Genomic DNA, 25930 nt, shown 5'->3' with positions numbered 1-25930 from the left:
ACTGGTATGACACTTATAGATGGTTTATGTTGAGAACTAAATTTCACCCTATGATGCATTAACAAGAAATATTGAATCATAGAATCATAGAGTCTTTTAGGCTGGAAAAGACCTTTAAGATCACCAAGTCCAACTGTTCACCCTGCACTGCCAAGTCCATCACTAACCCATGTCCCTAAGCACCTCATTCACATGTCTCTTAGATACCTCCAGGGATGGTGACTCATCCGCTTGGGCAGTCAGTACAAATAAAATGCAATCGGACTGGTATGACACTTATAGATGGTTTATGTTGAGAACTAAATTTCACCCTATGATGCATTAACAAGAAATATTGAATCATAGAATCATAGAGTCTTTTAGGCTGGAAAAGACCTTTAAGATCACCAAGTCCAACTGTTCACCCTGCACTGCCAAGTCCATCACTAACCCATGTCCCTAAGCACCTCATTCACATGTCTCTTAGATCCCTCCAGGGATGGTGACTCATCCACTTCCCTTGGGCAGCCCTTCCGGTGCCTGCCAACCTTTTCAGTGAAGAAGTTTTTCCCAATATCCAATCTAAATCTCCCCTCTTGCAACTTGAGGTCACTTCTTCTTGTTCTATCTATCAGCCCTCTTGCAACTTGAGGTCACTTCTTGTTCTATCTATCAGTTGTAGTGGGTATCCTAATACAAATGTGATCAGATTCTCAGAGCTGTATCAGATAAGAAGGACTTCTGTCAGGATCACAAACTATACCACATTGGGTTTGTTTAATAATTCACTTGCAAGCTATTATTTTTCTTCATCTTTTCACAGATGGTTCTGGTGGCCATATTTTCAGAGACTGGATTCTTTGATTACTGTGCAGTAAAGGTAGGCTTGTTTTGATACTCCTAATTATTACTCAGTCAAGTTAGTATTTAATCAGATCTGTTACACCAAGCACTATTTTTGAAGAACATTTCTTAGGGCAGTGTATACTTAATCACATTAGAAATGACAGTGATCCACTTGTAATTAGAAAAATCTCGGGATGAAAGAAAGCCCTTAAGGTAATTTTGTTTCTATAGGAGAAAGGCAAAAGCCCCCATTAGGGTACAAAAGCATATTGACAATATAAAGCTTATTTATTCCACTGATTCACCCAGGACTGCAGTTCTGCTGTTGCTGAAATCTGTATTTATGCCTGGCAGTAGGAGAGAGGAAGTATGGGAACTATCATTAGCTTTATGATCACACACGATAAACAACCACAGACCATTGCACAGTAGCAGAATCCAAGATTACATGAAAAGGGTAATTCTGATTAATTTGTTGCAAAGCAAGTATTACCCCTGCTGAGGGACTCCTTCACCTGCTGCAAAGATTAATTTTCTTGAGAAGGGTGGAAAGAAAGAAAACAATAGTGACAAGGAGGACTGTTCTGAGCACAGAACCCCTAAAAATTCCACAGGTGGACACAACCCCTGCCTACACAGATGCCCAGATTGTGTAGCCCCAGCAGTGCTGCTCAGAGGATGGGGAAGGTGTCCTGGCATGTGGAAGGGGTGGGAGGTCTGGACTGTGTTAGTCCACTTGGGCATGCAGGCAGAAGGTGAGGGTTCAGCCCTGCTCCTGTCATAAACCCCCTTTGTGACTGCCAATGAAGCACCATGTCTCTTCAGACTTTTTTCTTCCTCTGCATAATGGAAATATTTTCCCACTTTCAGGAAGTGTTTTGTTGCTAAATTAATTAATATTGGAGAGGATGCTGTTGGAGGTACATGGACCAGTAAATTCTCTGAGCTCACTGTTGTCTTATCTTCAGTGAAGTTGTTTTATCTATCATTTTTTGTAGACTAAGCTAGTGTGATCTAGCCCGTTTATTTTGTTTCTATTTATTTTATTAGGCTTATCGATTCTCTAGAGGCAAGGTGTGGGCCATGATTACGCTTCTGTGCCTCATTGCTGCAATTCTTTCCGCATTTTTGGACAACGTTACCACTATGATGCTCTTTACTCCTGTAACCATAAGGTACTTCAGTGTTATGGTTTTGGACTTGGTCTTTTATAGCCAGCAATCTGTAGTAGACATGTGTGCAAAAAGCTTGTTTGGATTTTTTTTGGATAATCTAAATGGAAATCAAGACTTCAAATACTCCTATTGTAGTAGGGTAAAAAGCTAGCATTTTCAAAGAGATCATTTACCTTTTCCCTTTGTGTTAATAGTGAGCACATATCTGAAGTCTGTTATACTTCCTTGGCAGCTAACTCCTCTGGTTTGTCTCCATTTCTGAACTGCAATAGCATATTGCACCAAATGTTCCCTAAAACAGGGAGAATTTTTTAATTAAAGCTGCCTTGTCTTTTTCTGGCTAATATCTATACAGGCTTTTATATAGTAATTTATGTTTTAGTGAAGTTATTATCTCTTCAAATCAAAGCAACTACTACAATAAAAAATCAACTAAAAGATTTGTTTCAGAATATGAGACTCTGAATTGTCTTCCTGCTGCTGATCATGACATTTGTACAGTCACTGGTTAATTCCACAATTTGAGATTAGATATATAGAGTTTTAAGTCGAGAACAATGCATTTAATTACTTCAGATTTCTGTAAATTAATAACACATGATTTGCAACTACATTTAATCAATGTGTGATTATAAGTTACTGTTTAACCTGAATTTAACCTGTGTCTGGCTGGGCAAATCTGGTTAATCCAGTTCAGTTTTGAAAGGATCTAGTGTGTTTTTAAAATGATCCCTGGTGATGTAATGCTTGCAGTCATTATCACATTAAAGTACACAAAGTTCTATTAAGATATGCTCCTACTTTAAAATGTAGTGTAAAGCAGTAAAAAACAATTTTGCAAGTGGAATTTATTCTAGACTGAGAAAAAGCTGGTGAATGAAAGCTCCATTTCTCTTCTGTCTGATTATGTTTTAAAGAAATCACTTTGCCTTACTCCAATAAATAATTTCACCTCGAGCAGTAAGCAACACTGGAACTATTAAACACCAGGTTTTCTTTAGCTGTGTTGCAGAATATTTTGAACTAACTATAATTTGGAATAGGTTGAAATTCAGACATCAATGAATCATGAACTACTGTAGAAATTATTTTGTTTTCTAAGAGTCATAGAACAGCACAGGTTGGAAGGTATCATGAAAGACCAACTGGTCCAGCCTTTCAACGGAAAGGGAGCCTAGACAGGATTACCTGGCACCTTGTTTTAATTGCTTCTTGAAAACATCCAGCAATGGGGACTCTACCACACCCCTGAGGTTGTTCCAGTGGTTAATTCTCCTAAGAAAAATCTCTTCCATATATTGAGAGGAAACCTCTCCCGGTGCAGCTTGTACCCATTGCCCCTTGTCTTCTCCATGTGACTCCTTGTGAAGAAAGAGCCTCTGTCCACTTTGTAAACAGCCTTCAAGTACTGGAGTTTTATACTAAATATATACTAAGTATTTTAGTCTTATAATAAATGAGTTTGTAACACTGAAGAAGGGGAGAAGGGGAAACTCAGTATGTGGGAAACATTTGTATTTGAATTACTACCAAAGATAAAATTTTATCTTGCCTAGTAAAATCAAATAATTGTCTATTTCTAAAAGGTTCATGCTGGGGGGCATTTTTTGTTTTTACCTTATTGCCATTGTCTTCAGCCCTTGCCCACAGCTTCACTGTGTTGCATTGTGCTGTCATTGCCATGGAGATAAAGCTTGCAGAAAATCCTACTGACTCTATGAATATAAGGATTTATAGTTCCATTAACAATGTGTAAAACATAATACTTGTTTCTCTCTGCATTTTGTAGTAAGCTGATTAAAAACAAAAAAAGTAACTACCCCTTTTTAGCTATAGTTTAATTTCAAGGTACTTTGTTGTTTGTAACTAGAAAGGTTAATGTTTGTTCACATGGGGAATTACATAACTAGGGTAAGTAAACTGAAGAAGTTTGGTCTTACTATGTAGCTAATACGTTCTGATGGTTTTACACTTTGGGCTTGACTTTCTTGGCATATGTCAGAGGTTCTTTTTTTTTAAGCTGTCACTAGACTCATCAAAAAGAAAGAATCACTAAAGAAAAGTTAAGTTTATATTTTGAAATACTCGGAAATGAGGAGTGATGAAATTAAAATTACAAGTACAATTGTGATCTTGTACCACAATCGGTACAATTGGGCTGGTTGTATTACTTAACTACATAATTTTATGCTGCTGGGGAAGTGGTGTATTTTTGCACAGTTATTTTGTTCTGACGTTTTTATGTGCTGACATAAGTGTCATTTGACGGTGTTTTTTCTGAGTTTTAAATTGACACTCTTGGTGACAGTGTAAGTGTATCAAGTTAAGCTTTTGTGTAATACATTCTTTTCTCTCTGAAATATAGGTTTTAATAATAGACATTGACAGAAAAGTAAAACTCAGCTCTTCCTTCAGGGATAGGTGTGGCAGCACTACAGTGAAAGCAATCCTGAGAAAGCATTCTTCCTTCTCAGTCTTCCCCCCAACCCATATTAGGTGGAGGGGGTAATAATTTAAGCAAGGCCTCCATCTTTACAGAGTGGAGCAACATTTTGATAAGCCATGTACAGGAAAGCAGCAGTTCCTTATTCCCAAGTGCGTAGGTGTGACCTTACCTTTCAGCCTTTAATGGTGCAGCCCAAGTTTAACGTCAAACGTGCACCTCAGAAATGAATGGATTGTGCAGATCTGTGCACAAACATAATTTGTGTGAGTTGAAGTAATCTGTGTGAAGACTACCGTGTGTAAGTGCTCTCTGAGTCGAAATGGATCATGAGTTTACTGACTCAATCCCAGTAATTGCCAGCACACTTCAAGAATGTTCTTATTAAGGAATCATCTTACTAAAGAAGCATTAAATATTTCTGAACTACTAAAAACATTTTGACTTCTTTTTTATTAATGAGGAATGTATATTTTCTACCTTTGTTGCATTGCAAATAGAAATACTCATGATCAAGCCTTAGAGAAGGGATAAAACCAGGAACAGAATAAACTGGATAGACCTAGGCTGAAAGCTGAGGTCTCTAATAGATGATTCATGGCTAATAGACTGCCTGTACAATCCTCCACCACTGCTCCCCAAATGAAAGTTAACAACTGATGCTGAGTGCAGAGACTGGTGTTGCCTAAAAATAGTTTTCATTCGGTCAGTGTTGCCTTGGGGCCGTGGTTTTAAAAGTTGTATGACCATGAGAGTTTAGAATGCCATTTTCTGTGTAGTACAGCTCTTATAATAGTTGATTACTTTTAATGAAATGCTTTAGAAAATGCATCCACTTTGTTACCATTAACTATTGCATTATAAATGTAAAAATCCATCTTTTTTTTTTTGCATTTATATTGCTATTTTTACTGTAGCACATATAAAATTAAAATTTTAACAATAGACACCCACACAAGTATTTTACGTAAAATCCTGCAACTTTTCAGAGGAATGATTGTATTTTTTTAAGTTTTATAAACTTTAAAATTTAAGGTAATTTAGTCGTAGGGTAAGATGTTTATTCCTTTCTCTTTATACCACAGGCTCTGCGAAGTACTTAATCTTGATCCTAGGCATGTCCTGATTGCAGAAGTAATCTTCACAAATATTGGGGGGGCTGCCACAGCTGTTGGGGATCCTCCAAATGTGATTATTGTTTCAAAGCAGGAATTGAGGAAGCAGGTATGTATTGCAAACAGTTCAGCTACTAAAATGAAGTACTGAGGTTGACTTATGCAGTGTTGAACCTTCTCTTCCTCCAGACAGCCATGCAAACATAATTCACTTTTTCTGCCATGCTATTTCTTTCTTAGTAGGATGATCACGCAGAACAAAGGGATCTTCTGGGGACAAAATTCTGATGAAGAATAGACTTTTTGATATGAACTGAGAATATTAGTTTCCTTTTTTTTTTTTTGAGTGTGGGGGGGGTTTCCTTGTCAATGGCGAAGAAGGAAGCAAAACAATAGGGGTCTGTAAAGAGAGGGCAGCAAGTTTAAAGAAAAAGATATAGGTGTGAAAATGAAGATGAAAATCCAACCTTTTTTTCCCAATAAGCTTTCTCTCAGATGCTAAATATCTTGAGACAATTCAATTCATTTTCAGAAATTTCAGACCAGAAATAATTGTCCATACACAAAACCCCACAATGGGAGAGGCTGTGTTGCCCCTGTAGACCCAGACTCCAGTGCAGGCAGAGACTTTGTCCTCCAGCTGCAGCCCAAGGGGACATGGAGGGTGAGAGGAGAGCAGGGGCTCCTCCCATGCAGCACAGGCCACAGCTGGCTCCCACCTTCTGCCAACATTTTGGTATCTCCAGGCTGCAATGATAGATTTTTACTTCCAACACTTGGCTCTTCTATTTTTCCATTTGGCTTGGTGACTGGTGCCAAAGGGAAAGCTACAGTGGCTGATGCTGGGTGGGACTGCAGGACCCCAGACACCTGCCAGTGGGACTGTCCCTGTCCTACCATCTCCTCCCACCCACATGGCCCTCTCTGCCCTGTGGAGAGAGAGAGATACTACTGGCCAGTGTTCATGTTTGCAGCCTTCAGTTTCTGCATGGAGCTAGCATTTGCAGGAGTTTTCCATGCCTTCACCTATCCCTGCCACCCCTCAACAGGAGGGTATTAAGTCCCACTTCTGCCTCTGGCGCTGTGCTGTACAGTAGTCTTTGGTGCATCACTGATTTGTGGTGTGCTGGGGGCAGCAGGGAGGCAGCCTGCTCAGGATGCAAGTGGCAGTCCCTTCTGGACAGGGCAGTTCTCTTCTTCAGCCCAGACACCACTACCACCAAACAGCATGATGGAAAGGGCAGCAATGTAATGGGCAAGTCTGTAGGGACACCAGGCCTGTGTTTTCTGTTTTGGACAGGTGTCATAAACCCCCTATATAAATAAGGAATTCAGTGTAGTATATGGCCTAGTGTGAAAATACATCTATAGGTGGGATGAGGGAATTGTAATATAGAAGTCTAGTTATTCGGAGTCAGTTATGTTTCTATTGCTGTACCAAAATAGGATGTATTCTAATTAATTGGGCTTGGACAGAGAATGAATTGAGAGTATCATTGAGGAGAAGGACCTGGGGGTTTTGGTTGATGAAAAGCTCAGCATGACTCTGGAGACTTTCGAAAGCCACCTGGACTTGTTCCTGTGTGATCTACTCCAGGTGATCCTGCTCTGGTAGCAGGGGTGGACTAGATGATCTCTAGAGGTCCCTTCCAACCCCTTCCACTCTGTGAATCTGTGAATGTATGGTTACAACCCAGAAAGCCAACTGTATCCTGGGCTGTATCCGGAGAAGTGTGGCCAGCAGGTCAAGGGAGGGGATTCTGCCCCTCTACTCTGCTCTGGTGAGACCCCACCTGCAGTGCTGCCTCCAGCTCTGGGGCCCTCAACATCAGAAAGATATTGACTGGTTGGAGCGAGTCCAGAGGAGGCCACGAAGATGCTCAGAGGGCTGGAGCACCTCTGCTATGGGGACAGGCTGAGAGAGTTGGTCTTGCTCAGGTGGGAGAAGAGAAGGCTCCAGGGAGACCTTATAGCTCCTTCCAGTACCTGAAGGGGCCTACAAGGAAGGTGGGCCGAGACACTTTTTACAAGAGCCTGTAGTGATAGGACAAGAGGCAATGGCTTCTTGGGGTTTAACCCCAGCCAGCAACAAAGTACCATACAGCCACTTGCTCACTTTTCCCCTACCCCAGTGGGTTAGGGAGGAGAATCAGTGGAAGAGACAGGGAAACTCGTGGGTGGAGATAAGAACAATTTAATAATTGAAAACAAATGAAATAAAATAATGATACTAGTAATGCTAAATATACTAACAGCAGTAGTCTTACTATTACTAATATGTAATGAAAATAATGGAAAAGAAAACAAATTATACAGCTGCTCACTGCCCACTGACTAATACCCAGCCAGTCACTGAGTAGTGAGTACCAGAGAGCCTGAAAACCAGAGCCCCAGAGCCAGACCAAGCCTGACAGAGAGAGGGACCTCTGACCTACTCCCCAACTTGTGTACTGAACATGAAATTTTATAGAATGAAATATCTCTTTGGTCCACTAGGGTCAGCTGTCCTGGCTGCATCTTCTCTTGTAGAGAAGAAGCTGGGAACACAGGTGCAGTATCAGAAACATAAAAAGTTCTTGAGTTGATATAAACATTGCTTAGCAACAACTACAAACATTAGTATGTTATCAATATTCTCAACACAACCAAAAAATACCCTTATAGTAGCTACCATGAGGAAAATTATCTCTATTCCAACTAAAATCAGCACATGGCTTTAAACTGAAAGAAGATAGGTTTAGATTAGATATTAGGAAGAAATTCTTCATGGAGAGGGTGGTGAGACACTGGGACAGGTTACTCAGTGAGGCTAAGGATGCCCCATCCCTGGAAGTGTTCAAACCCAGGCTGAATGAAGCTTTGAGCAACCTGGTCTAGTGGAAGGTGTCCCTGCCCATGGCAGGCGGGTTGGAACTAGGTAGTCTTTAAGGTCCCTTCTAACCCAAGCCGTTCTGTGATTCTATGAAATTAATTAAGTACTTTCCATGCTGAAAAACTTTCCAGGTCTTTGAAAGTTCATAGTATTTAATAAATCAAATGTTTACCTTAAAAATATTTGAAAAATACTGCAATTAGTTTGTTTGGATGATGGCTTTGGAGACTTTGGAATATTCCTGGCTTAGGATTTGATAACTAACTGTGACATTTTAAAATACGAAATCTGTGCAACTTCAAGTGTTCTTTTCTAATAAAGGATAAGTAGCACCTGCCATACAGGTCATTTTCCTGTATACTCAGAAATTCATAATCTTTGTAGATCCTTTGGAAGTGGCTCTGAACATAGAAAGCAATTAAGCAATCACATTGAAAAGAAATAATTTACATTTCTCTTGAATGAGATATTGATAATTTTAGGAGGACTCAGATGTATAAATACCCTAGCAAATGTGAGATCACAAATTCTCTATTTGAAACAAGCACAAAAACTTTCCAAATGTTTTCACTCTGGATTGTTTTCAGATCTTTTGTTGCATCATAGAAATAAGAATGTAAAAAAATAGATTAGATTAAACCCATGGCCATGGGACTTGGATTGCTTCTCTCCTATTTTCTCAACTGTTGAACCTATGTATATAAATACAAGAGTATCTGAGACCTATCCTTGCCTCTGAAACTGAGTGGCATGGACTGGCTTATGTCCTCCCTGCTTAGGGCTCACCTCCTCTTAAGGAGACTTGCCTGGGAGAGTGCTGGCAGGAGTAACTGGATAAAGCCAAGAGTGAGGGCAGGGAGGGAGCTGGACCATCTGGCCTCTTAGAGTCTGTGCTGTTGAACTAATAGCTTGATTCCTAATTTTGTCTGCCTGCTCCAGCATGCTCTCTTCTGTTCAGAAGAAACATAGGCACTGTTGTCTTGTTTCTGAAACTGCTTCTAGTAAAGGCTGCTGTGAGGAAGGGTTATATGATCAACCCCAAATATGCCTCTAAAAGGCATGGGGTGTCTGCTATATTTTTACCAAGTGAAATTTGTTATATGTTTTCTTACAGTGTTTCAGAGGTAAAAGTTCTTGAATACAATAATGGCATTTTGGAAACAGCACTTTATGCAGTATGTTTTATAGTATCTACTATGATGTTTTCTACAGAAAATAAATGTTTTTTACCTCTCTTTGTCATTACAGTCATGTTTCTGCAATTCTAGGAAATTTTTCCCCTTGATATTGCCATTGAAATTCCCCTTTTCATCCTCTTGCACTTCCTTTTCAGTGTTATTTTTGCATACTAAATACAGGAGTACTTGGACAACTGCCCCTGTAGGAGGCTGAATAGTGTATTGCCCTGTGCAGATGATTGGGTTTTCTATTTTATTAGGTGTGATCAGGAGGAGAATTTTACCAATCTTCCTGAACTTTCACTGTTGTACATTGACCTCTAAAAGCAGCCTAGTAAGAGATTAATGCAACTTTCTTGGAAAACCTTGTTTTTTAAATCAATACATGATGAAGTGCACCCTTGCTATTTTGGGTGCTGTTATTGGGTTACAGCATTATAAATGCTTTACTCTTTGTTCACTCTAGTGCTGGAGAGATTTTTCTCTCTAGGTTCTGGGGAGAATTCTTGTCATATTAAGAATATTTTATTTAATTATATTTGAATAAATAAGCTTTAATTACAGTTTACTCATTAAAATGTAGGTATAAGTCTGTTTATTTGTCTTGAGATGCAAATCGATGCCAAAAGGACTTTTTTCTTTGTAGCAGTGGTTAATTTATAATACTGACATATTCCCTATCGTCATTGAGTGGAACATTTGCATAATAGGAGAGGAAGATTTGTTATACTTTTGTTAGGTCTTGGAAGAAGTTTCACAAAATAGCATTTGTGTTATAATTTTAGAGTACGAAAATAAAGGTGTTCATTAAGAGCAAATGGAGAACTCAGTGAATGCAAAACTTTTTTTAATTTTTTTATTACCTTCCGAGTACTGCTACTGAGTGGCATGTTGAAGAGATATGCTTCAGACTTTGCAGACTCCATTTCTATACGCACAATATGGCATGAACTGGTTTGAAATGGTCAGTTTTTTTCAGAAAAGTTGAACTCCCTCTCCTCATTTGGGAACTTCACAAGTGTCTACAGTCACACCTCTGAAATCAGTTGTTTGTGCTCTAAACTTAGGCTGTGATTACAAGTTCTTTAGAGAATGGATGATGAATAGGTCTCCAGAGCAAAATGATGGTGTAAACATAGTTTGCACTGGTGTATCCAGCTTTAATCTGTCTAAAAGAGGTAATGAAGAACAAAAGCAGTTTTAACATGTTCTAGCCCCTGGATTTTATAATCTCATTTACTGTCTTTGTTAACATTTTATAAATCTTGTACTGTTAATCTGATGTTTGCTGAGGATTTTGGGGTTTCAGCATCCGACTTGAAGTTATTCCTACCATTTAACAGGAAGTCCCTGGGAAATGAACAGCCCTCAGCTTCTTCTGTTCTGCCTTTCAGACACTTTTAGCCTTCATGCTGAAATTTAGCGTAATGCAATGTTAGTTGAGTATATTTAATGAAAAATTGTGGTAACCAGAATTTATTAATAGAAAAAGATCTGAAAAATAGAAGAGAGAAAAATACTATATATGAATCTATAAAGGTATTTCAAGCACTGGCAGATTGTGAAATGGATTCCCGTAGGTTACTAGGCTATTTTTGTTGAGTTTGCTGGATACAAGCTTGTTAAAACTTTTAATCAATCTGTAGAACTCCTACTCTTTCTGTCGATGTTTCATTGATTCTTTTTCTCAAGAAAATATGAAATACTAGGTAAGGTATATGAAATAAAATTTACAGGTTTAGGGCTGATTTTGTATTTTTTCCCATCTCTGCATGTAGAAATCATTAAAGGATATAATGCAAGACAAGAAAGGAGGCTCGTCTCAGATAAGCATTATCTTCATGTAACTGTGCTAGATCATCAGTGATTTCTAGCTCAGTGACATCATGAGCAGGTCCCCTGAGACAACATAGATCATAGATCTCGGTCACTAAGCAAGAAAGGATGTTTAAACCAGTGTACAAAATAATAAATTACTCTCACTCTTCCTCACGTTATTAGCTTTAAAATATTAAGTAAAATGCATTATGGCTAGAAGCATAGTATTTGCTGCTCCATGAATTTCTGCACCTAACCATAGTTTTTGCTTTCTCTTTGCTCTAAAATAGCAGATTTCTTCTGCAATGGTCTGAATTACTGGAAGTTACTTTCAAACCTCCAAAACCGATAAAAAATCAGGATGATAGAAAGTTAGTATTTTAGGAAAACAGAATGGTACTTCCTCCTAATATGAAATTGATATATTTGACTTTGCATTTAAATCTATAAACCAAGGAAAGATGGCCACTTTGCTTCAGCTCTGAATCTGCAGGCAGTGGAACCTTTAGGCTGTTGTGTTGCTAAAAGAAAATCTTTAGATTTTCCATCAACTGGGAAACAGGAGAAATTTAACACAATTAGCATAACCTCAATACATTTGAAACGTATTTATTTGATGGATTGAAATCTCCTGGAAGAAAAGTATTTCTTGCCTATTGTGCATGTCAATTCTATTTCAGTCTATTGTGCAGGAAAAAGAAAATCTTTATGAAAGTGCCATTTTGTTGTGTGCAGCAGACATGTGGAGCCCTCCAATGTATTTTTACAATGCTGAATCCTGCTGCCAGCAGCGCAGAGGACTCAGGGGGTATAAAATGTGTTATCCACAGCCACAAAGGGTATGAATGTAGTCTCTGTGGAGGTGTTGCATGCCCTTTCTATGGTGTGGGAAAGGGAGCAGGAGCAACTGATGAAGTACCTGTGCCACAGTCTTGGTATGCAGCATCTCTGCTACATCCTTTGTATCTGGGGTACAATGTAAACCCTTTAGGATCTTAAAGTTCTCCAGAGGATGCGAGTTGACTACTAGCTACCAGACACTGTCTAGTGTAAAATCTGCCTTCTCCTTCCCTGAAAGCATATTCTGTATGCTGCAGAGAGACTGGTGCTAAGCATCCAGCCCAAAGCATCGGGATGGACACTGGGCAGGTGTGCCCTGTAAGCCTTTCTAATATCAGCCATAAAAAGGAGTGTACTTGGTAGTCCTCAGCCTCCCCATGGCTACAGAGTAGCAGTAGTCCAAGGCTAGCAATTGTCAGGATTCGTTTTCACTCCCTGGTTCATGTGGATCAATACAAGTAGGTAATAGGGACGAAAGCCAGCAATAAGGGAGGGGAAGGGAATTGAATCCAGCCTTGCACTGTCACAGGCAATACTGTCATGCAAGCTCTTTCCTGAAATAAGTATGCTCCATGTTACGAAACGATTTGTTTCAGTTGAATTGAAAAGCTGTTCTGCAGTCACATCAGAGCAGCATGTTTTCCTTTTCCCCAGGGATGTCAGAGATAAGAAAGATCAGTGGAGTGATATTATGAAGTTTAACAAAACGCTGAATCTCAGCCCAGCTAATCTTTGAAAAGTTTGGGTAAGCTCCTTTTTGGGATGCCAAAAAATTCTTGTAGGCAATTTTTTTTTTCTCTTGTGATGATGTCTGCAAATCACTTTTAGGGCTCTTCTATGTCAGCTCTTATGTCATGAAGCTGTGTTAATCCAGAATTTTTTTTTTAGTACTATGATCTCTATTTCATTTAAATTCTTTTCAACTATCAGTCAGACTTGAGACCTCCTTCTTAACCTCAGCATTTTAGTTTTCATTCCAGGTTGGTGTGATTTTCCTTTTCATAGAGAAATTAGATTTGTGGGTTTCAAGTGGCACATTTCTTGTGCTGTACTTCTTGTTTGAGAAGCTTCTGCATTGTAGCATTTCAGCAAAAACACCACTATTTTGCTCTGAAGTTGGTGTGATCCTCAAAAGCTAGAAGCAAGTGACTGTAAATCTTTGCATTTGTTTGCAATGAACCACTTCCTCAAATTCAAATTCACAGATTCACAGAGTGGCAGGGGTTGGAAGGGACCTCTGGAGATTGTTTAGTCCAACCCCCCTGCCAGAGCAGGATCACCTAGAGTAGTGATTCATTCCATAAACATGTGATGAAGACATCACATATTTATACTCAAGAGTTTCCAAGGATTCTTCAGGTTCCTGTTTCTCTTTTTTATTTCCTACATCAGCTATTATCTTTACGCCTGAGTATTTCTGCAGAGAACAACTGCTAACATACTCTGCCTGGTAGCTGGCATCCTTCTTCATGACGTGGGCACATTGCAGCAAGCCTGAGAAAAGCTTCGTCTCAACTGCTCTTTGTAAGACTAGGTTGAGTGCAAATGTAATTCTCCTGGTTCTGGTAATTCTAGTCTGAGTATATTCTCACAACCTCTAATTACTTTATTGCTCCTCAACCAACTGTTTCCCAGTCTTTTTGTTTTTCATAGGATAAATTTTTTTCAGTCTGATGTAGGCATTGCTATTTTGGCTGGTGTAGCTTCAGTTTTTTTACAGCTTAATTCCTTTCAGATTCCTACCTCTCTGTTGTGGTTTAATCCCAGCCAGCAATTAAGCACTCCTTGTCATGGTTTAACCCCAGCCAGCAATTAAGCACCACACAGCCGCTAGCTCACCTCCCTCTCTTCTCCAGTGGAGAAGGATGATAGGAGGAAAAGACAAGGTAATTTGTGGGTTGAGATAAGAACAATAAAATAATTGAAAGTAAATGGAATAAAATAATACTAACAATATTATTAATACTAATATTACTAATAATAATACATAATGAAAATAATGGAAAAAAACATGAAATGATACAACCAACATCCAGCCAGTCCCTGGACTAGCGAGACACAGAGCCAGAGCCAGCCCGAAAGCCAAAGCAGGAAAGCAAGAGCCCACTCCTGGCCCAACCCCCAATTTATATACTGAGCATGAAATTTTATGACATGAAATACCCCCTTGGCTGGTCCAAGGGAGTCAAGGACGGGTATGAAATACCCATCCTGACTGTGTCCCATCCCAGCTTCTTGTGGCAAAGAAGTTGGGAATACAGTCACAGCACCAGAAATCGAAAAAATCCTTGAGTTGGTACAAACGTTCCTTATCAACAAGTGAAAACATCAATGTTCTCAGTACTCTTCTCAGCAAAAATCTAGAACACAGCCTCATGCTAGCTACTGTGAAGAAAATTAACTCTGTCCCAACTAAAACCAGCACAATCTTCTTAGGCCATTTTAGAGACCATGCAAAACTCAATACTTATTTTTCATAATTTCAGAGCTGTTTAATGGCACATTGTGAATGCTTGAGAAAATTCTGCACCAAAGCCAGTTCACCTTGCTTTTAAGGATTCTGAGTTTTCTGGCCAAATTTTTCTGAGCTTTCTTTTTGGCTATAGTCTCAGAGGCAACCCTCACATAAGTTAGATTTATTGTCATTTTTAAATGGTTGTGATTAAGGAAATACATTCGAGGGATATGGACTTTATATACTTTGGAGGCAGGTCTTACAAATATTGAGCCTTTGCAGAATTTAATTTTTTTTTTCTCATTGCTATTTGTAATCTCCTAGAGTTATGAATGATGATTTTATCCTTCATAGGAATGTCTCCTGTAGCTCTGAATCTTGACTTGATGCCCAGAGGCCAATCTTTCTGAGCATTTATAAAAATTATTTTGCAAAGTCTGTCTTGCAGAGATGTCAGACATTTGACTGGCTGACCTATTAAGTAGGCAGACTGAATTGAAGGTATATTATTTTCCTTTGTGATATCATGTTTTTCTGTTTGATTCTTAAAATAATCTTATTCCAATTCCTCAAGATTCTTATTTCTACTTTCATAAAAGAAATCGCAGTAGCTGAGTTATAATGAGAGGCCAGTGATGAACAGGTGTACAGTGTCACCTTTTAGTGTCTGGAGAGTAAAAACAGCAAGGAATATACTATTATATAGCAATTAAGGTTGATTTTCTTTACGTCATGAAGCCTAAACCTCTATTTTTAATAGGATCAAATTCCAATCCTAGGTCTGCATATTTATGTTTTGAGATTTCTTTAACTGTCTGCAAACTATGGATTTTTCTTTTTTAAAAGAGCACTGATCTTTACCTGGCTACGAAAGTTCTTTATGACTTTAATCAGTTTCTTGTGGTTTGTGTCTTTTTATTATGCCCTGTGGTGCAATAGAGAAACATTTTTTACCTTTTTTGAATTAGAGACATTTCAGCTGGGACATTTCCACATAAATTTTTTTAGTAGGAGACAATATAGAAGACCACAGTTTTATATTAAGGTAATTAAGCTAATAAGCCCCCACCAATCTTAACACACAGGCGGTAATACCAGCTGATGCTTCATGGGAAACTGTTTTTAATATGTATTGGCATTAGAAGGGTCTATAGTTAACACACAGGTATTTGGTAAAAGGCCAGTCACTATAGACACATAGAAGTGTGGCAGAGGAAGGTGTGGCACAGGGTGATCCCATGACTTTTTAGTCCCTGGGAAATCTGTGGATGCTGTGAAAATTCAGTCTGGACAACCTGACCTATTCAGGTCTTGGACCATGCTTTCTTCCAACTTTCACAGACCTGCTGTGCTGGGATCACCAGTGCAGACAACCTCTGCTCTATAGATATAAGAAAGTTCCTTGCTACCAGAGTACTTGGATGTGATCCCCCTTGGAGCTTCATGGACAACTTTTAGACAGGATAGTCATGACTACTTCAGAAAATCCCAGCCCAAAGCCTAACCCTGATCCACTACCGTGGGTGTAATATGGAATCATGGAATAATTATGTTGAAAGGGGCCCTGGAGGTTACCTAGTCCAACATCCTACTCAAAGCATGGCTAACTTCCAAGTTTGAAGGTGGGTTGTCACTATTCATTCCTACTGCTTTAAACACTAGCTTTTTACATATATTCTGCCTAACTTTGTTGAGAACCCCTTCATTATAAGGTTTCATTATGTAAAATGTAAAGAAATGTGTCCCTTTATTAACCAAGCAGAAAATAAACAGAATATGGTCATATTTTTTTGTAGAATATTTGTGAATTTAGATGAAATCCTGCTTCAGATAGAATTGTTGTAAAAAAATGTTGTCATCAGTTTAAACAAAAGCTGGTCATTGAAATGTAACTATTTCTATGATTCAGTGCAATTTAAAATTAATTTATTGTGATTGAAAAGTGAAAGTTAATGTTTTTTGGTTGTTTTTTTTTTTTTTTTCTTCCCTATCCATGTCAGGAACACTAAATTTTTTTCAGAGTAATTTGTAATGCTAATTATTAGCTCACTGAATTAAATGGTAATGTGTCTCATCTCCTTTAAACAGTTGAAATACATCATACATTCTACTTGGAACTTTATTGTTTTATATTTATTATTGATTGCTAAAGTACATGTAGTTGAATAATTTTGCCTGTAGGTAACATGGAAAAATAATTGATTTTTAATTTAGGTTTTAATTTTTATTTGCAGGGATTGGACTTCGCAGCCTTCACAGGGCATATGTTTGTTGGCATCTGCCTGGTTGTTCTGGTCTCGTTTCCTTTTCTCAGACTTCTTTACTGGAACAAAAAACTTTACAATAAGGAGCCAAGTGAAATTGTTGGTAAGTGTGGGCATGAAAATATTTTTATTATCATTATATTGAATATGTGCTAAATAGAAACTGAATAGTGCCTACTACTATGTTGTCCTCAGATGGAAGTGCCCACTCTCCTTCAATCTCTGAACATTAATTTTTTAACTAATAAATTAGATTTTATTTTTAGTCGTGGTATTTTCTGACTTTTAGAAATGGATGTTTTTCTGGTGTTAAGGTTGAGGTGTTGACATGAATTATTAAATACCTTTCAAAATTTATAGAGATATTTTGCATAATTTATAGCCATTGGCTTGAATACCAGAGTGTTCTGTATTGCAACAGATACTGTCTGCTCAAGGTGATGAGTTCACAACCTAGCTTTAGAAATATCCCAGGTTTCCCTTATGACAGGCATAGTGCACTGTTGCATTCCCTTACTGCTGGTTTTCTCCCATTGTGGGGTTTTTTCTTTCTTCCCCCCTCAATCTTTTGCTGGTATGTGATCAGTGAAGGACATTTCATCGAGTAGAAGATCTTTCCGAGTTCTTTCCAGTGCGCCTCTGTGGCTCTTCCAACCCTAAATTTCCATGGTGTATAAAAACTTCTATAATTCAGTAGGACCAAATCTGTGTCTTTTTAAGGTTGCTCACCTCAGTAATCTCCAGAAGTCTTGGTAAAGCTGTTTCAGTCGGTGTTGAGTATGTTAGTGTCCTTTTGTCTTCACGATTTTATGCCTTTCTATTTTGAAGTTTTCATCATTATTCTCAGGCTTCTGTTTTAGTCGTGAGACTGAAAAATAACACCCAAATTGTCACAATTTCTTTACAAGGTAAGAAATAATTCACTAAGTATAGTTTCTTAGCAAGCTTTGTACAAAGATAATTCAGTATAACAGTTTATTCCCTGGGACTGATTTTTTTTCACTTTGGCTGCAGAAGACCCAGGATCCAGACTTCCACTGAGCACGTAACAGAAGTTTTAATGTGCTCCAGAACATCTCTAAATCTGTGTGTGGGGGGTGGTCTATTTAGAATGGGGAGGACATTTCATATGGTTGATGTAACTTGGCTATCATTTGTAAGCTGTGGAGAAAGATAAGCTCTTCTAAAGATTAATGTAGCTGCCTGCAATAGAACAGATATATTGCAGCCCCCAAAAGTTTACTTCTCTGAGTATAAGAGGAGTCCAAGGTGACTAACTCAATGGTAGAGATCTTCATGACAGGTGACTAATTTAGGCAAAACGAGTACCACTTGTAGTGACTTACCTTATTCCAGAGGAAATTAGATTTAGGAGAAGTATTTTATTAAAAAGACAGAAGTGACAGTCCTCAGTGGATTGTACCATGTCTCTTTGTTCCCATCTGATAGAAAGGTCAGAGAAGAGACTTTGTTTTTTAGGAAGTTAGCTCTTGTGCTGACATTTGGTTTTGAAGGACTTCAATGCCAGTTCAGCACCAGGCACACTCAGCCTACCTGTGCATAGCTCTAGGGGCCAAAGTCTTTCCCAATATTAAGAACCAAAGTGTTTTTGAGGTGTTCTGAAAGTGATACTATGTAACGGTTTTATAAGAGAATTAAGGAGAATTTTCCTTCTATATATTTGCTTTGTATGAAATATGCATTTTCATTACTGTGCCAGTGTAAAACAGCTGAGGCTTTCTGCACCCTTGGAGATTTGGCCCTTAGAGCAAGAGAAATAAGCAATGAACTCGGTTCCTAAAATGCCTAGATATTTCCCTGTGGCACTACAAAGCAAGATGTATTATTACTTCAGAAAGCCATCACGAATCTTCTTTTCCTACTTTCTCATAGCAGGGAAGGTGCTATATGTCTTTCTTACGAGGTAAATAAATCTACTGACTATATACTTCTGGATCAAAGAGACAGAACTTATTTACCAACAGGACACTTCTGGCTCATGTCAGTTTATACTACATCAGTTTCCATTCACATATCTAACATTTTATCTTGAGTTAATGCCTTTAGAGAAAGTAAGTCATTGAAAATTGGCAGTGCTAACATGCAGAAAGGAATGTTCTCCTCTCTTACCCACAGGTGCACCTTAAATTTCTTAATTTTGAATAATTAATGTTGAGTTTTGTCTTATGGGAAGGCATCATTACCTAAATTAAGTACCCATAAGAAACTTAATAATAAGCATTGCAAACTGTGTATCATGGGTGAGTGATCTTCCTACTTGTCTGGTCAAAGTCGGTAGTTTGAAGAGAGGCAAAAAATCTATGAGATATACAATATCCACTCCCAGATGGTCCCCAATATACTGCCAAAATGCATAATCTGAACAGGTGGGGATTTGGCTCATGTTCCTATTGCTGCTTCTCTGAACCAGTGGATGAAAAGCTGGGTGTGAGCTGTCATGGTGCGCTCGCAACCCAGGCGGCCAACCCTATCCTGGGTGAATGAAAAGCAGCATGGCCAGCAGGTGAAGGGAGGTGATTGTCCCCCTCTACTTTGCTCTCATGAGACCCCACCTGGAGTACTGCATCCAGCTCTGGGGTCCTTAGCATCGGAAAGACATGGACCAGTTGAAGTGAGTCCAGAGGAGGGCCACAGAAATGATCAGAGGGCTGGAGCACCTCTCCCCTATGAAGAAAGGCTGAGAAAATTGGGGTTGTTAAGCCTGGAGAAAAGTGGACTCTGGGAAGATATTGCAGCCCTCCAATACTTAAGAGGCCTAGAAGAAAGGTGGGGACAGACTTTTTATTAGGATCTGTAGTGATAGGACAAAGGGTAATGGTTCTAAAGTAAAAGAGGGTACATTCAAACTAGATATAAGGATGATGGTGGTGAAGCCCTGGAACAGGTTACCCAGAGAAATGGTAGATGCCCCATCCCTGGAAACATTCAAGGTCAGGTTGGATGGGGCTGTGAGCAACCTGATCTAGTTGAAGATATCCCTGCCCATGACAGGGATTTAGACTAGATGAGCTTTAAAGGTCCCTTCCAACACAAAGCATTCTGTGATTCTATATCAAAATACTGATAGAGCAAGTTCTAACCTGTTCTACACAGGGCTCAAGAATTAGAATCCTTTGTGGAAGAGATCATCTCTGGGAAAGGAATTACCTTTTTATTGTGGAGGAAAGGAACCTTTGCAACCTCTCAGATAAAACCCTTTGTAGTTATGCATCATTAAAAAAAATGATTACTTTTTTTTTGCCTGGAGATATATTAATAAATCTTTGGTATTCAGCATTTTTTTGTAACTTCCCAACTTCCTTGTTTAAAAATAATTGCTTTTATTAATTCCTTATTTTCTAATAACAGCCATAGCTTCATGGACATTTCCATGAATAACTAGTTATTACAGACTTAAATTATCTTTAGAAGTGCCAGCTTGCAAGGTGTCTTGAAATAAGTAATATCTAAAGAGTCAGAACACACATTTGTCAATTGTGAGCAATTTTGATCCTGACATAATAGCATTCTTTTGTGAATATACATTTTAGAAAATAGAATTTTTATCTTTCATTTATAAACCTTTAAAGCTTATGTTTTTGATTTTTAGGAAAACAAGTATGAATAACAATTTTTTGATTAATTTGAATAGTACAATTTATTCACTGACATAATATTTTTGCCAGTGAAATACTGTACACTGCTAAGAAGCTAGCACATTTCCCTCAATTCATCAAAGTAATCTTTGTTACTCAAATCTTAGCATATTCAGATACAGCAGGCTCCCAATCAGTAGACCATGTGTCTTTTTCTTATAATCAGCTGCTTCTCCATTGCTGAGAAACTAATCAGTAGCTGTTCAATTAGAGGAAATGCTAAAGCGCTACTCTTTCTAATGAAATTTTCTGTGAAAGGGGAAGAGAAAGAGACGAACACAGCTCCGTTAGGAGGGAGCTATCACAGTTTGGATTTGCAGAATGTTCTCTAAGGTGCTTTCAGGGATCCTTCCATCTCAGGTTGCAATGATTCTGTGATAACTTCAAATAGGTTGTTTGAAGCAGCTGTTTTAATCAACTGAATACCATCCTTCCCTCAGCCTGTCCCCAATTAGCAATTAAACAAGGTATGTGAGATTTAATCAGTATATTATTCTCCCCAGATTTTTTTCCACTGTATCCAAGTGCTTTAAGCTTTTTTCTGTTCCTTTGAGCCAGACAGATTATTGAAAATGGATAAGCGCTAATTTTAAGAACAGACAATGCTGTTATTCTGATGATACATTGGCAGATCAATTTTGGTGCTTTGTGTTACTAGTGTCTTTAAACTGTTGGTCTTCAGACTGAGCTGTAGCACCTGTGCAGCAGAAAAAAAAAAAAAAAAAGCATGCTCGTTCTCCAGGACCCACTATCTACCTGCAGTAGCTTGAAGTGGGGCATATTGCCAAAGGAGAAAATCTGAAGGACTCAGCTATGAGAGGGAACATCAGATTCTTTTTAAGAAAAAAGGGCTACTTCGATGAATTTTTAGAGTGTGACTTCCAGCTAATAAATTTGTGCCTTGTCCTGTGTGATGCAGAAAGATATGTTAGGATTAGGGTAGTAAGCTGAGAAGATTTAAAAAATGTATATATATTTTCTGAAAAGAATGTGTAAGGGGTAATAATATATGAGTGTAAGAGGAAATAAACTTTCTGTTCCCCCTTGTCCCAAAACTTGAAAGCAAAGTTTCTGCTTCCCTTAAGGATTAAGAATACATTATTTAGCCCCAGGAAGTGTGACAATACACTGTTAGGCCTCATCTATTGAGCTGTGCAGATGTGGACTTCAGTGTTTGGGGAGGTTGCCGTCCTCAGGACAGTGCGTGGCACATAGTCTAGCGACAAGTATTGTTATTGTAATTTTTGTCAAAGGGGAAGAGCTTCTTTTATCACGACAACTGTCTTAACATCAAGTCCCCATTTCTCTTGTGTTGCTTGCCCCAGTTTTGGATTGTTTCACTGGCTGAAAGGGAGACCCACTGTTGAAGCCAGAGTGGTAATGCCAGGAGGAAGGGGAGCATGTTATTCCTTCTGGTGTAGCTCCCTGTCTGCAGCAGCTGGGAAAAAACGGCTGTGGTAGAATGATAGTCAGTACGTAAAGCCTACAACAGGAGGAATTTTCTAATTAAACATAGACATGTGTAAAGTGCTTAATGTGTGAAAAACACGGTACTGTTTCCCACAATATGAAATGTGGTAACCAGATGAGTGAGCAAATCTGTTTCTTTCTTCCATGTGGTGCTTTACAGCTGCTTCTCTAAGAGAAGAAATAGGAGAGCAGGAGGGGAAAGAGGAACAAAACTGACAGTGAAAAGGTAGAAATCTAGTAGAAGGAAGAAGTAGGGGGTGACAGCTGAGTGTTGTCAGACATGGGCAACTGATGGGACTGTGTTGGCTGCAGACCCAAGATGACCGGGTATTGTTCCAGGACTTAGAGTACTGCTCACATTGTGACTCATTTTACCTGAAAATGCCCAAAGGATGATACAGCAGGGTGAAGGTCAAGAGAGAAAACAAGGTAAAACCGAAACACTCATTTAGCACTTAATGTCTTGTGAGTTTTCCACTCTGTGTCCCAGAGCGACAACAAATCCCTGTTGTGGTACTTTGTGCTGCACATGACTGACCGAGCGCAAGCATCGCCAGCTGTAATTGTAGCTGAACACAAGGTATAGCTCGGTGTCGTTACGATTATTTTGTCCATGTGAATGCCCTTGTCTTTGAGATGCCTGCCTGGGGGAACGGTCCCCAGGGCAGGTGGCCCTGGCTAAAGGGTTAAGAGCTTTGCTGTTTTCTCAGGGTCTGGGACATCCGGGTGGCCTCTGCATCCTCTAACAGTGGTGTGTGCCCTAATGCTGTGCCCTCCAGTGTGACGTACAGCCTTTTGGTTTAGTGCTGGGGAAGAACTACTGTGATGACTTGCAAGACAACCCCAATGCTGCCTCTGACGCTTTGAATTGAAAAAAGACCACATAAAATAATAATAATATCCAGGGCCACAAGGATACCTCAGGGGCACAGAGGGGACCCAGGCTAAGAGGTTACATAGCATCAGTACAGCTGTCTGCTGCTCGGGGTCAGATCACAGCTCTTAGCCCTGTTTTAGTTAGTAACATATTTGTAACTGTAGGAACCATTACTTTCCAGAATCAGTGAGAGGTGCATCAACTACTTAGCTGGATTAAGTACATCAATAAATCTCAGTCTTGAGGTGTGTCTGTAGCCACGTAAGTACATCACTAACTGCCATTAAAGCACTACTGGTATTTTAATATAACTGTTGAAAGTAGTGGGCTCTCCTCACTTTAAAGTTCTTTCAACTGAGGAAAACAGCAAGCAGGTTATATGAAGTGTAATGTCCCAAGCAAGGAATATTTAAAGATATTTTCAAGTATTCAAGTCTAAACTCAGTTTGGATGGCAGTTTTGCGATATGAATTACACTTCACTGTCCTCATCCAAAATGGTAAATTCATGGCAATGTATGGGAAGCATTTTTAAGTCTTTAAGAACAGTGTGAAATAACAAAACCTTTCTTTTTTTTTGGTTATATATTAACAATTAATAGTCAACAGTTTAACTCTCCTACTGTAGACCATAGAATGTTAAAATAAAACATGCAGCTTTCTTATGCATTGTCTTGGGCTCTAAGATCATATATTTCTGATATACACTGTCTTTCATTTTAAAGAACTATAAGTCTTTCAGTCTCAAAGTCTCAAAGACTACTATGGTCTTAGGGTCCCTGCAGACTTCATGTATACTCCTTGTTGGATAGTATATCAGGATCCAACAGGGTCATGGTTTTGTGTTTGAAAATGTGAAAAACCTCCTGTCTTTTATTATTTTCACCTTCAGTATCTCTTCTGATGATCAGGAATGAAAATGTGTTGTTATTTACTTCACACAGATTCAAGATTTTTATATTTTTAAATATTTCAATAATTTTATGTTTAAAATCCTTGTATATGCCCTCTATGGTGCTTTAGAAGTTGATAGAATGTTTTCCTTGGAAAGAGGAAAATTTTGATCTGTTTTTTCTTGTTTTCAGATGATAAAAATAGTATTCGGACACTGCAGAATAAGGGAAATACAACAATCTCATATTATTTGCTCAGTGCATTGATAATGTAGCCATCACAAGAAGACAGCTGTAATATTATTTTACCTGTCTTATGCAGAAAGAAAGTATAATGCAGTGACATTTTAAGTCAATGGAGCAACACTTCACAACTTTATTATAGACATTTTTCATGGAAGGAATCAGTACACAAAAGTAAGTAACAGGAGGTAAAAAATTAGGAAGTGATACCTCCTGTTTCTTTTGCAGCACTTGTTCCTCTGTTTTTTTGGTAAGCATACCACAAGTGTGGAATGACTACTTGGCAAGACCTGGCCTTTTCATTCACGGTATTTTGGTGAAGCCATGAAATTTTTCGCTTTAACAACCCTGAAGCTCATAAGATCTTCCTGATACACAGAGCTTAAGAGAGAACAATAGAAATTAATTTAATATGTGCTCTGTATCTTTTTGCTGCAGAGAGTTTCATTGTGACGATGTTTCAAATAAAAGTGTATCCTTGACAGATTTTTAAATTATTCCTGCCATTTTTATTTATCAAAATAAACTGAACATGTTAGTTACCATTTTTACATTTAAACAGGTTGGACTTTGGGAATTCCATCTTTAAGTGGTTGCTTGCAGCATATTTTTTTTTTTTCCCTGGTACTGAAAGGACCTCAGCAGTAGTTATGTTTCATGCAAAATATTTTGTGATTGGAATGGATCTATTCACTTCTTAGCAGAGCATAGTGAGTTGTACGATTTTGGTTGGTGGCTTTGTTTTGGTTTTTTTTTTTTTAATTGTGAGACTTGTACTTTAATGGAAAATGTTGGCTAAATTGGTTTTCATTGGTAAGTCTGGCAGTTTGAGTTAAAATTTTTGATAGTGCGTAAACCAGAATTATTTTTCTAGATTTCAAACCTGATTGAAATTATCTGAAACAAACTGCACTGAAATTTTGGTAAATGAATGCTCAAAATACTTGACTCTCTACTTCCCATGACCCTGTGCCATTCTCAGGTCTACAGAACAGAGTATTATGGTCACATTAGGCAAGTGCTAATGAGCACATGTGGAATGTAAACACACCCAGGTTCCTGCTTGTAAAAGATGGGGAACTGCAATAGTGGAAACTAGGGAAAAAACAGAAGGACTGAAATAACCTTGTGTCTCCAAGTCTGACTCACCCAGTGATGACAACAGAGTGCCTATCACCTGAAGGAGATCCCATCCCATCCCTTCCTCAGGAACAAACTAACTGAAGCGTGATGTATGTCTTTATCAATCATCTTGAAAAGTTATGAGAGATCTAACCTCTAACCCTCTTTGATACCTGCAGATTTCTCCATCTGAGTGTTATGTGACCATCACAGAGGTATTGAACCGACTATTCCCTTATAAAATGCAGGTATAGACCTGCACTGTTGTAGATTCTTTCTGTAGCTAAAATTACAAAGGAAACCCAAAGCACAGTGAGGGAAAATTCCGGTTACATTTTTAAGGAGAAGGATACTTGCAGTTCTGCAGTGTTCTGAACAGCCTAACTCCTGGGGTTGCTGCAGCCTGCTCCAGTTTGCCGAGAAGGCTGCTGGGAGGTGATTTAGGTGTGTGGCACTATGTGAGCTTTGCAGTTTTCTGCCTGGGCTCCAGCTGCTTTGCTGCAGGGATCAGGATGTCCTGTTAAGTCCTGTGCCATGGATCCAATCCCATGCTGGGCAACTGAACTGGCATTAGGTGCCTCAGTGACCAAATGGGGCCCCAGCTGTTGGACTTTGAATTAAAAAGCTTACATAAATGCTCCATATTGCTTTATGCAGCATTGTGCAGATTTCTTGCATTCCTTTG

The 25930-nt window shown here is 38.7% G+C and overlaps 1 protein-coding gene across 1 annotated transcript in view; it reads left to right on the top strand.

Moving 5' to 3' along the window:
* The window catches only part of OCA2 (oculocutaneous albinism II), a gene marked incomplete at both ends in the record, with an annotated part of 106965 nt that overhangs the window by 29958 nt on the left and 51077 nt on the right, over positions 1-25930 (top strand). Inside the window, 4 exons of the mRNA XM_010146682.1 lie at positions 803-859; positions 1876-2000; positions 5529-5667; positions 16956-17088. Coding sequence (XP_010144984.1) covers positions 803-859; positions 1876-2000; positions 5529-5667; positions 16956-17088 — 454 coding nt within the window. The remainder of the gene's footprint in view (positions 1-802; positions 860-1875; positions 2001-5528; positions 5668-16955; positions 17089-25930) is intronic.

The sequence above is a fragment of the Eurypyga helias genome, unplaced genomic scaffold (assembly GCF_000690775.1).
Source record: "Eurypyga helias isolate BGI_N326 unplaced genomic scaffold, ASM69077v1 scaffold9462, whole genome shotgun sequence".
In the NCBI taxonomy this organism is placed as follows: domain Eukaryota; kingdom Metazoa; phylum Chordata; class Aves; order Eurypygiformes; family Eurypygidae; genus Eurypyga; species Eurypyga helias.
Note: the sequence above shows the minus strand (reverse complement) of the source record. Positions and strands in the feature narration are given on the sequence as shown.